General features: G+C 32.7%; 1 protein-coding gene across 4 annotated transcripts; it reads right to left on the bottom strand.

Annotated features, from left to right (window-relative positions):
• Positions 1-348: 348 nt before the first annotated feature.
• On the bottom strand, positions 349-12,689 carry si:ch211-112c15.8. Of its 4 annotated transcripts, none has more exons than XM_073938839.1 (11): positions 11,229-11,325; positions 11,131-11,161; positions 9,649-9,715; positions 9,404-9,511; positions 9,196-9,309; positions 8,966-9,056; positions 8,411-8,466; positions 8,202-8,330; positions 6,582-6,619; positions 6,307-6,436; positions 349-3,335 (listed from the first exon to the last, which is right to left on the bottom strand). In XM_073938839.1, exons 2-11 carry the CDS (start codon positions 11,158-11,160, stop codon positions 3,037-3,039), a joined length of 1,062 nt encoding a protein of 353 aa, XP_073794940.1. In that variant the 5' UTR covers position 11,161; positions 11,229-11,325; the 3' UTR covers positions 349-3,036. The 4 variants fall into 4 exon arrangements, with proteins under 4 accessions (XP_073794940.1, XP_073794939.1, XP_009295056.1 ...); XM_073938838.1 differs by having other exon boundaries at positions 6,582-6,622; positions 11,229-11,313; XM_009296781.5 differs by having other exon boundaries at positions 11,131-12,689.

Below are 12,689 nucleotides of genomic sequence, written 5' to 3'. Positions count from 1 at the left end.
TTGCAGTCAGACTGGTTCGTTCATTTGTAACTTTTAAGTAATGTAAAAGTGCTGTGACATTTCCTAATAAATATAGGTTATAGGCTTTTTATTAAAAAAAATAAATAAATAAAATAAAATGCAACAGCACTTTTAAAACCTTTGATACCATCTGGATGAAATTATTTTAAAATTAATACAGTTTTTTTAAAGCATTTTAGGGAAGTCATCAAAACTATCAAGCTATTCGGTAAATACCTCAGACTACTGCGAACATTACTTTAAATGTTCATTTTGATGTTTTACTGCAAAATGCTAAAAAATACCAAAACAAAAATAAACATGCTATGCAACCAGATTTTAACACAAACTGAGAATTTATTTGATTTTAGATAAAAACGACTTTTTATGAAAAAAATAATGTTTTATATAAGGCAGTACATCAAATATTATTCAATATTATAAAGCAGAAATTTTAATTTTAAAAAGTACTTATATATGATCTTAAAATCTATAGGGTCTGATGGATTTAACTTCATTTATTATCAAATAATGACAATAATTTAATTTGCAATCACCGAACTTTCAAGTTTGGGGTGACATTTTGTATTTCCAAAGAACATACTGTTCAATTCTTAGAACTGACAAAACCCTAAAGCAAATAGGTTATGGTTGTATACAAGTCAGGAAAAACAAAATTAAGAAAGTCAAAACCCCTTTGATCTTCACTGCGGTTCAAAAGAAGCCAGGAGGGGAATTTCCGTTTGTATAGTTCAGAGGCCACAGCAACTATTCGCTGACACTTTTTAAACTTAATGTCAGAGCATCACGGCGAGGACACTTTCATTGTCACACTTTCCATTCATCTGCTTTTAAGATCTGAGCCATTAAATTTCCAAACATTCACCAATTATGATTTTATTAAGAAAATATCAAAATATATGCTGGTGTAATAATACAATTGTAATTAAAATCATGTACAATATGACCGAGAACATGAAACACATAAGCACCTATAATTTATCCTGAAAACCATTGCAGATAGATAGAAAACTCATGTATGTATATTTAAGTCAATTACACTTTAAATATTAACATTTGTACAATACTGTGATTCTAAGCCACTTCAAGTGACCAAGAATAAATTATAAAATTATGTGATGAGCTTAAAAAGAAGCCCAGGTATTAAGACTATAGGACTTAATATAATGTAAAAGACTTTGTTTTTTACATTAAGCCTATATAAGTCTTATTAGCAGGGGTTCGTATTAATAATGTGCATTTATTTTACATTGTGCTTAAAATCATTAGCAAATACATTAAAATATTACAAAAATATACAATAAGAAGATAAAAAAGAACAAAGCATTTCCTGTTAAAAGTCCAGAAGGCAGAAAATAAAAATAAATGACTACTGTATACATACATACACACATATACATACAGGTGAAGTCAAAATTATTCGCCCTCCTGTGAAATTTTTCCTTTTTCAAATATTTCCCAAATTATGTTTAACTGAGCAAGGAGTTTTTCCACAGTATTTCCGATACTATTTTTTTCTTCTGGAGAAAGTCTTATTTGTTTTATTTTGGCTAGAATAAAAGCAGTTTTTTTTTTTAATTTTAAAAGCATTTTAAGGTCAGTAGTACTATTAATCCTCTTAATCAATATTTTTTTTTTCAGTTGTCAACAAAACAAATCACTGATACAAAATGACCTGCCTAAATATCCTAACTTACCTAATTAACCTAGTTAAGCCATTAAATTACACTTTAAACTGATTACTAGAATCTTGAAAAATATCTAGTAAAATATTTGGTGAAAAGCCCTGCAAAAATTTGTAATGACTTTTGTGATTTTTTAAACTTATTTCAATTGATCTGAAGACAAAACAAGATTTACACAAACTGGAAATATATTTCCTTTTATCCATACATGTACACATGAACATGTAAACTATGTCTATAAATTCACTCTTTAGTAAGACATGTCATACTCTTTTTGTTTTTTAAACATGTGTTTAGATATCCAACTAAAATAAACCTAAATTATGCATTTAATCTGGAGTTTTCTTTAAAAAATGTCCTGCCTTTATCAGCCCGCAATGAATCAATGGATCCACTGGTTGGGAAAGGAAGGACGCATTTTAAGGCTGCGTCTGAAGAAGGCTTTACAATTTTTTGAAATGAGACAGCCTTCATCGCGCCGCAATGACGCAGCGCACTTCAAATGCATCCTTCCGAGGATGCAGCCTCTATTGCGTCATCCAGGTGGATGCTGCACCCTGTTGTAGGTTGAGGAGATTCCCTCCAAAAATGTGTAAAGCGTTCTGAGTGTCCAGAAAAGGGATATATAAATGTAACGAATTTATAAAAAAAAAAAAATGTAAAAATACTGTCATCATGGCAATTATAAAAGAAATCAGTTTTTAAATGAGTTAATAAAACTATTATGATTAGAAATGTGCTTAAAAAACTTCTCTCCGTTAAACAGAAATTATATAGAGGGGGGCTAATAATTCAGGAGACATCAACAGTACACACACACACACACACACACACACACACACACACACACACACACACACACACACACACACACACACACACACACACACACACACACACACACACACACACACACAGTTCAAATTTGTGAATTACCTTTAAAAGTAAACACTTGTACAGTACTATGACACAAAGCCATTTCATGTGACTGAAAATGAGGTTTATAATCAACAACTATGTGATGATGAGCTTAAAAAGAACGCTGGTATTAAGACTAGTATGGTTTAAAATAAAGATGGTTTTTACTGAAATATTTAGTAAACAACACATCAAAAAAATATGAAAACTTATCTTAAACTACGCTAGTGCATTATTTTAGGTGTGCAGTGTGTAGCTACCAAAACAAAAATAGTGATGCCACATTGTGCAGCTTTTGGTTGTAACTATCAGTGGAAAAACAACGCGTTTCCTGCTAAACATACAGAAGGTTGTGATATCCATCTGTGCTGCATCTTACACTCCTAAAGATGGAGTCAAGATGAGGCAGCTTTTACACTTGCAGTTGCTCCAGCTTTTCTTGCAGTTCTTGTGCGCAGCCTGACAGGTTCATGTAGTGTAATGTCGAATAGATGTTCTCCATTTTGGCTCCGCTGCTCTGACTCCACAGACGTAGCATCAGGTACTGCTTTTCCAGATAGGACGGGCCTGCCTCCAGTTCGATCCGCTCCATCTGATCATCCGACACAGAAAGCAGCCGCAGAAACTCTTTCCAGCGCAACACGGGAATCTCTCTAATGACAGTGTAGAGTACAGGTGCCGGCCACGACTCCTTCTGCAAAACCTGCATCACTGCGGAAACAAAAGGAGATGTGGCCTTTAGATATGGAGGAGTCGGGTTTTGTATGTGTAAGGTTGAGAAACCCCAAGCTGCAAGATTAAAGCAGGGATAGTTCATACAAAAACTGATACCTCTGTCATCATTTACTCATTCTTCAACTTTCTTAATTCTGCTGAACACATAAGATATTTTGAAGAAAGCTGGAAACCTATAGCCATTGACTTCCATAGAATGTTTTCATCTTCCTTTGAAATATCTTCTTTATCGTTCAACAGGACTAAAGAAAATAATGAAGATTTGGAACCATTGGAGGAAGAGTAAACAGTAATTTTTAATTTTTGAGTGAACTATCCCTTTAAATCTCCTGTTGATTGCTTATAATTTGCGGTAAGCAAGTACACAAAGTTCTATCAGTGCTAGCAGATTATACACTGTATAAATATGCCGAGTTTCTCACAATTCCCTCAGGTTGTCCCAACAAAAATCAAGTTAACTGAAGGGTTTTTACAAATTTAAGTGGATTGAACATAAACAATTAAGCAGTCAAACCTGCAATTATTAACTAAAATGTGATTATTTTTAGGGAAACGCAAAGCTATAGTTTCCTGCGGGTCTTGAAGGCATTAAGGCTCACTATGCAGACTGATTGCCATTATTTTTACCAAATTAATACAAAATACAACAACCAAAAATTGAAAACAAAAACACAAATATGCTCTTTTATAACTGCATTAATAACTAGTCTTCAATGAAAGGTTAGCAAGTTTCATACCCGCTTAACTACAATAATAAAATAATGGAATTATTTATCAAGATCATTGTTGGTTCTTAAATTATGTTCTGAAACTCGACAGAGATTTTGGAAGAGATGCGCAAGAAACTAGTCTTTCACACGGGAGAAGTTGGAGGACAGAAACTAACAAAGGTCTTGAAATAGGTGTGGTAACTATAGTATAAATAAAATAATTCGCTCCTGTTCAGTGTATTATTTGAAATAATACACAGCAATTATTTTCAAGTATTTCAACGGCCCATTAGAAATTACCCATAAAGATAAACATTAAGGCTTACAATTTTGTTTAAAATGAAGATATTTTAAAATTTTGCCTGTGTATTATCTTCCGCTAAAGAACAAGCATTTTGATTGTGTCAACACCAACGCTGAGTCCCAATTTGTGTACATGTGCACTATTTGGTGCCATTTTTAAGAATAAATACTGGAAGTAGTGTGTTCACACTCAAAATAAAAACAATAAGGCCTTTGAGAAATGAGGATTTTATTAAAAAAAAACATTTAATGCACTATATAGCAGCTTTTAGGAGCTCACACTTAATAATTGATTATAAATCGCGTTTGGCATGCTGTCCCAGGAAAGAGCCCTGAGCTTAGAAGATCCATGAGCTGGGGCTCCCTCCCTGAAAGGCAAAAAGGGGGTTTGAGCTCAGGTAGGTCTCGAGAACTCAGTCTGGCTTAGATATGGCTATAACAGATTATAGGGATTGCTATGGAAAGATTTACTGCTGGCTAAGAGCTCATCTATGATGCCAATTTGGTTTAGTCAATTCACTTATGGCACTGGACCACTGTGTCGCCATATCTATTAAAAGGGAGGAGTAGGGGTGGAAGAGGGGATTCTTCCAGACGAAGATAACTGAGGTTATTTATGGTGTGTTAGGAATCAGCCGACTGGTGAATCATGTGTTAGCTGATGCGGGACCAGCTGTGGTCAATCATAAGCACTGACTGATGATCCTCTCAAATTTAGTTTATAAATAAACTTCACTTAATTTAATAAATGTTCATAGGTGACTGACATTCAAAGTACATTATTTTGGACACAGCAACAGTTTGGTGTCAATTCAAACAATATTGTTCATACCAATAGATTATAGCCTTCATGAATAAACATAAGATCTAAGGTTTGTATGGATGTATCCCAATGTACCATACATCACATGCAAATATACCTTAAAAACAGCACGTTCATTGGCTGTTTGCTGATGCACGGTCAGAATGTCTATATGCTGACATCAAATTTCACAGGTTTTGTTTTGTGACTTTGGTCCTAACGGCCTAGCTATCCTAAAGATGTAAGAAGAGTATAACACACCTACTATATGTCACACACAGCAAACACGTTACTATTGTGGTTAATGAAAACACCATGGTGCAGTGACACTTTCGGCTAATTAAAGTTTAAACAGTATGAGATTAAAGTAACACAGTTCATATATCATACTAAGAGGAATATCATATTAGGAGGTTGATAGCTTTATTTCTATTCACACAAGTTTATGATTTTGTGTGTGTGTGTGTAGATTAAGAAATCTTAACATATTTCATTTTTTAATTTTTCAAATCCTTAATTTGTACTTTGTTAATAACTACAAAATGAGAAAAAAGCTGTTGATTTTCATCAAATTATGCAAGCTAATGATGGGATTAAAAAAAGAAAGCAGTCCTGGATGAGTGTGCTCATTCAGTGACCAATCAGAATCAAGCATCAACTGACCAATGAGAATCAAGTATTATAAAAAGAACGTTTAACTGTAGTTGTTTTATTCAGGGTTTGCTTTTTATGTATGCATTGTAAATAAAAGATTAAATTAAAAGATCAAAACAAAGAAACTTGCCTTCTTTTCATTCTCTTGAAATCATATTAAAATAATGCATTATTTAATCAGCACTTTTAGCCTGAAGCTTTAAGACAGACACCTACATGTACCTCACACTGAAAAAGTAACTTGAAAGTGTGCAAGTTGTTAGAAATTATAATCTGATTAGGCGATTCTCAGAAGTTTTTTTGATTGTGGTCACCTAGCTTCCAAGCTTAGCGAACAAATTTACATACGCCTACATGATTAGCAAAATGGATAAGTCACAGAGCTAATGAAAAATTGTTTAGAAAAGCAACTTCAAGATTCAAATGATAAAAAAACAACACACCTACGCCTTGTTTTTGCAATATTTTAGATAATTACATTTTGGGTTTCCTTGTGCTATCAGGGGGGTCATGATGCTCTGTATATCTCCACTCGTGATGTTGTGTGGGTAGCTGGTCCCGGGTAAGCTTTTGATAGTGGTTTCATAACGGGCTGAGACATTTCTTCCCTTTAGGGACAAAAAAAATATTATCATGGTGACGTCCGTCACTTAAAATGAAAGAAAGAACATGGGGAAAAACATCCCCTCATCATTTCCACCTTGTAAGTGCATTCTACAGTAGATAACAGAAGATATATATATATATACAAACCATTGGTATGTGAATGTTGATTACATCATTGGGTTGATCTGCTGAAACAAAGACTTTATTTAGAATTTTATCCTAAATACTAAAGATTTTAACTTACTAAAATGTTTAAATTTAAAGGGGCTATACATGAACACTTTTTCATGTATAAATCAGACTGTTATTGCCAAGGGGCGGCACGGTGGCTTGGTGGTTAGCACTGTTGCCTCACAGCAAGAAGGTCGCTGGTTGGCATTTCTGTGTGTAGTTTGCATGTTCTCCCCGTGTTTACGTGGGTTTCCTCCGGGGTCTCAGTTTACCCCACAGTCCAAAGACATGTGGTATAGATGAATTGATTGAATAAACTAAATTGGCTGTAGTGTATGTGTGTGAATGTGTAGGTTTTCCAGTATTGGGTTGCTGCTGGAAGGGCATCCGCTGAGTATACATATGCTAAAATAGTTGGCGGTTCATTTCGTTGTGGCGACCCCTGATAAATAAGGGACTAATGGACGAAGTAGATAAATAAGGGACTAATGGACGAAGTATTTAAATAAATGACGAAGTAGAGCCCTGCATCGGGCTAATTTTCACGTCATAGCTAGTACACATATCGGGCTTCGGGCCTGCTTTAGAAAAAAACGTTAAAAAAAAGTTTTATGAGAACTAATGTGTGCGGATTGGAAAAATTGAAAAAATTTTAATATTGAAGAGAAAAATTGTCAATGATGAACTTAAAGCTGTGAAAAACACTAGAGGAAAGGCAAACTTCTGGTCAACCTTTCAAATGATGAACCAACTGGTTATGCACCTCGCACACCTTGTAAGTGAAATTGAGTAATCTCACTGTGGACCACATACCGCTTGGATATCGATATCACTTAAAAACTTACATTTAAAACCAAACATTTCTCTAAACTGTTCTTTTTTTTTTTAAGGGGATTTCATCTTTATTATCATAGAACAATAGAGATTTCAGACAGGAAAGCATTGGGAGCAGAGAGAGGGGAATGATCGTCAAAGGACCCCGAGCTGGGAATCGAACTTGGGTCACTGTGAGCACATTAGTGTTATATGTCGGCGCACAGTACCACTAGGCTATTTGCACCGACTCTCTAAACTATTTTGATTAAAAAAAAAGCTAAACAAAAACAAAATCAACCTTCTATTAAATAAAAATCTGGTCTATTTTAATGACTGTAACAGCTTCAGGTCAGAATCGGGAAAAACATTTTGATAAACTGTTGGACAAGGCCAGGCCTACAGCCTGTGCGTCTCAGGCCAGGGCCAGGCTAGGGTTTGGATTTAAGGCCTATGCAGGGCTCTAAGTCAAGGGAAAATGAATGAATAAATCAATGAATGTTATTGCCAATGTGTGAACAGCCAATTTAAAAAAGTGAACATCTCTGACTTCCTTGGCTGTCTGTGATTAACCTCTAAATTTCTAAGACAATCAAAAGTGTAGAACATTTACTGTATGTGCACCCTTAAAAACCAGAGTAGCTAATACTGAAATAATCTCCTGTGTTCCACACATAACCCCTTTAAGTGAACATCATTGTTTATGTTAAACTCTGTAATGCACGAAAGCTCTTTTAAACCCTTAACTGAATTCAAATCAAGTACATGTGAATATAAACAAACCTGATCGATTTTGAGAGTTTGGACAATTTTTGGTTTTCCTGCAAAAGCGTCTACCGAACCAGATGAGAAAGAGACTACCCAAAAAAGCCACAATCATCAAAAACACCAGCAACAGAGTGTCAGATAAACCTGTGGAAAGGGACAAATCAAACATTAAAATCAACACAACTTCTATATGTGCGATTCTGCATGTTAAGATGTTGTGATACCTTCTTTATTAATGGAGGAGCAAAACGATTTACAGGACTCGTTTTTGCATTTGACCCTGAAACAAAAGATTATAAACAATGGTGCATTTAGACTTCACATTTACAGTCACTTTCATGATAAATGAAGATAACTAAGAACTACCAATATATTAGTATTTACCAAATAAGTATTTCATAAGTTACATAATAAATATTGTTATTAGTATTGTTCTATTTTTTAGCGTGCTAACGACTGTAATAGTGTTTCAGCGCTAACATCCTGAGCAAATAGTATCGCAAATGCAGGAACTTCAGATGCTGAAACAGGAAAACCACAACCTATTAACCTACATATTAAAGCATTGAATAATCAAACCAAAACTCCCTACTTTTTTATAAATAACGTACACAATCATGTAAATGTTGAAGTTTAAATAAGGTTTTCCCTCAAAAAAAAAAAAAAAAACCTCAAGAATTGTGTTGTTTCAGCTTTAAATACATAGTTTGAACGTACAGAAAACAAAATGCAACACCTTTCAAACCATAACAAAACAATAAACATATTAAATAACATACTTAAAACAGCTTTTGCATTCTCTACCATCCCGAAAAAAGCCACTTCCACAAACTACTGGTGAGGTTCCAATAGTTGTTTGCGGGTTCAAAGCTGAGTGACAAATAGAATAAACAGTATAATGAGTATTACATCAGTTTCCTAGCCACAAGATGCTCAGCATATTTAATTTCAATTATGTTAAAGGAAAATCTTGGCCATAAGTATGTACACTTCCATTAAAGGTACTTACATACGGTGAAGTTTGGGTTAGGTTTACAGAAACGATCAACTCTGATAAACTCCGATTTACAGACGCAGACCCTGTTCTGCGTTGATGTGCATTTTTTCTCTTCCACTTCATGAGCTGTAAAACTATGGCTGTCAGAGTCTTCTATTCACACAAACTTTCAGATAGATCTCGTTGCAGTTCTATAAATGTATTGTGATGTTTTTCTTACCTGGCTCATCACAAGTTATGCATGGTAAACATTTGTCATGCATGTTTGTGCTGTCCATGTAGTATCCACTCTCACAACTAATGCATTCCTGACCACTTTTGTAAAATCCTGCAAAAAATGAGGTAAAACTTAATGTATTTGCTTAGTCTTTTATAAAATGTATTAGATTTGCTTGGTCAGGTGAAGTTCCGTCTTTTATTGTATGAGTTTTACATTTTTGTGTTCGTGTTTTCATGTCTGTTTACCTGCTGTACACTTTCCATCTGTCAAGTTAGTACGTATACTTTGGGAGGCTATAAATTGTATAAAGACCTGCAATAAAAATATATATATATTGCTGTATTAATCTCCATTCAAATGAAACAACAAGCAATTTATAAGGTAACATATTAGAAACTGTTACATATTAGACATATTAAATACATAGTTTACTACATAGAGGGTATTAATTCAGAAAAAAGTGATGTTTTATTAAATACGAGAATATTATTAGTAGTATTCCCTTTATTTCAGACTCTTAGTCCGAATTCAAAAACATAACAAATCACAAAATACAAAAAATAAAAAAATAAAATACAATACCATAAAGATATAAATTGACATATTACAACATATTAAATTTTAAACTGAGGCATTGCTTAAATAATTGTGATAATGTTATGAATAAATTAACTAAAAGATGACATACTTTTTTAGTAATTTAACCTAGAAAATGAAAATGAAGATTAATATTTCACCACTGTCATTTTTTAGTGACAGTCTCTATAAAATGTTTGCAGACAGTTTAAACAAAACAAAACAAAACAAAACAAAACAAAAAAACAAAACAAAAACACCTCACAAACTCTCAAACCAAATCTATCATATGCAAAACAAGTCATTATTTGATATCAGTTTTCAGTAAAATGTTCCTTTTTGGATAACAAATCAAAATAATGGTCCAATGATGTCTTTTAATAGATTTACTAACACGAACAACCAATAAACAGTAAATTTTTTTCAGTATTTATAAATCTTTATTAACGTTAGTAAATGAAAATAAATAGTTCATACTTAATTCACATTAGTAAATACATGAACTAATGAACCAATGTTTTAAAATGTTACTATTATTGTTTTATTTTAGAAACAGATTTGAAGGACTTTTTTTTTTTTTTTTTACAGAACATGAAAATACGTCTGTATAAATGTATGTTTTTGGAAAAAAAAAAAAAAAAAAAAAAAATATATATATATATATATATATATATATATATATATATATATATATATATATATTTATATATATATATATATATATATGCACACACACACGTTAAAAATTTTAACCACATTTTTTGAAACAATTAAGGAAAAAAATGCAGAAATAATTTAAATGACTCATGATGAATCATTTTCAGCAAATAGATGTTGAAAATCATCATAATAACATAATATTACATTATAATTTAAATATTGAAAACATGTTATAAGTAGTTTTTAAAATAGACTATAATACCGTATTCATTTTGTGGAACATTTTATTGTGCAATACACATTTGTGCATGTTTCACAAAGCACATCATATAGCAACAGTCTATCATTATTTTAGATTGCATAGCTCATTTACAGCTAAATTGGTGGTTAGTTAATTTAATTACAAATTGGAAATTCTCATCAGAAATAACGGTTAAAACTGAAAACTGAACTCAAAGACAACAACGCTGGTAGAATAAAAGAGGACTTACCAAATCCAGAAACAGTGTTGACAGTATCATGCTGCGAAGATGTTCCGTTTCAGCTCGTAAATGACAGGTAACAATCAAATTAGAACTCATAGACTTACAAATGGATGAAAAGATGAATTTTTCCAGCTCTGCTTCATGTCAGCTTTGATTTCATCCACCTTCTGTCTCACTCAGTCTGTGTATCTGCTCATACAGGAAGGTGAGTAACCAAACCAGAAAGCTTTAATGTAAGAAAGTGCGACAGATGAGAAACAGGAAAACACGTCAAACTATTAACCTCAGCATGGCATGGCAGAACATCTGATCTTTTAAAAGGTCTGCTCGATTAACTTAATACTCATTTGGTTAGTAACTTTTAAACATCAAATCATAATAATAGTTTAAAAAAATTATTATGGCGAACCAAATCAGACAGATGTAAAACATTGACATACTATTTTTTCTTGCCATTCTGGTTTAAATTAAAGCTTTTATTAACAACTTTGATTGCTGAGAGTCACAACTTTTAATTTCCATTTGATGACATAAAACTAAAGAGAGTCAAATACAGATTGGTCCTATTCGTATCTTTATGAAACATCCTGTAAACTTTTGCGCTGCAGATTTTTTTTTCCTGTTTTAGTTTGTCATCTCTTTCGGTGAATGTGCTTCATGTGCTAAATTTTTTAATGAATAAATCAACATATTTAACTATCAAAAATTTGTCCAAACCTCTTTTACAACATGAAAAAGTGTAAAATGTACAGATTTTGAACTTAGGTGGCAAGATTTTGTGATGTTTCCTAACGGTTAAAGTGATCTAACAGCCCAAAATGAACATGTAGTCACCATTTCTTTTTGAGATTCTTCTGTCAAAAGTGAAAGAAGATATTTTGAAATACATTGAAAACCATTAACCATTGACTTCCATGCTATAGAAAACACAAATAATATGCAAGTAAAAAAAACAGGTTTTCACCTTTCAACATATTTTCTTTTGTGTTTAACTAAAGAAAGAACCTCATAGAGGTTTGAAGCAAGTGAAGGGTGAGGAAATGATGACGAAATATTTAATTTTAAGTGAACTATCCCTTTTTTCACAGCCAACTAAAATAAATCTGACTACAACTATGAGAACATTGCACGTCAGGACAAGTGATGATATAGTGCTGAATTAATCTATGGTTTGAACAAATCTGTTTAAGAAATGATTCAGTGTAGTCACTTACAAAGACAATTCACTTGTCGCCACCTACTGGCACTATTTAAGTAACCTGAAGAATAAATATTGGACACCTTTTTCCTAAAAACATTTACTCACACTGATGTTCATGTTTGCCTTATTTAAAATGTACAGAGAAATTAAAATAAATAAAAAAGAGATAAATAAATATAATTTTAAAACTCTGCCACTTAATAAAGCCTTTAATAAAGTGACCAGCATAAGCTTTTAAAGTTGGCATGAAATCGAAGTTAAGATATCCCATGACAAACACTACCGGTCAAAAGCTTGGGATCAGTTTTTTTTTTTTTTATTTTTTTTAAAGAAAATTATTTTGTTTGTCAAGGTGGCATTTATT

The sequence above is a fragment of the Danio rerio genome, chromosome 23, assembly GCF_049306965.1.
Source record: "Danio rerio strain Tuebingen ecotype United States chromosome 23, GRCz12tu, whole genome shotgun sequence".
Lineage (NCBI taxonomy): Eukaryota > Metazoa > Chordata > Actinopteri > Cypriniformes > Danionidae > Danio > Danio rerio.
The sequence above is the reverse complement of the archived record's forward strand: the minus strand, read 5'-3'. Positions and strand labels throughout refer to the sequence as shown.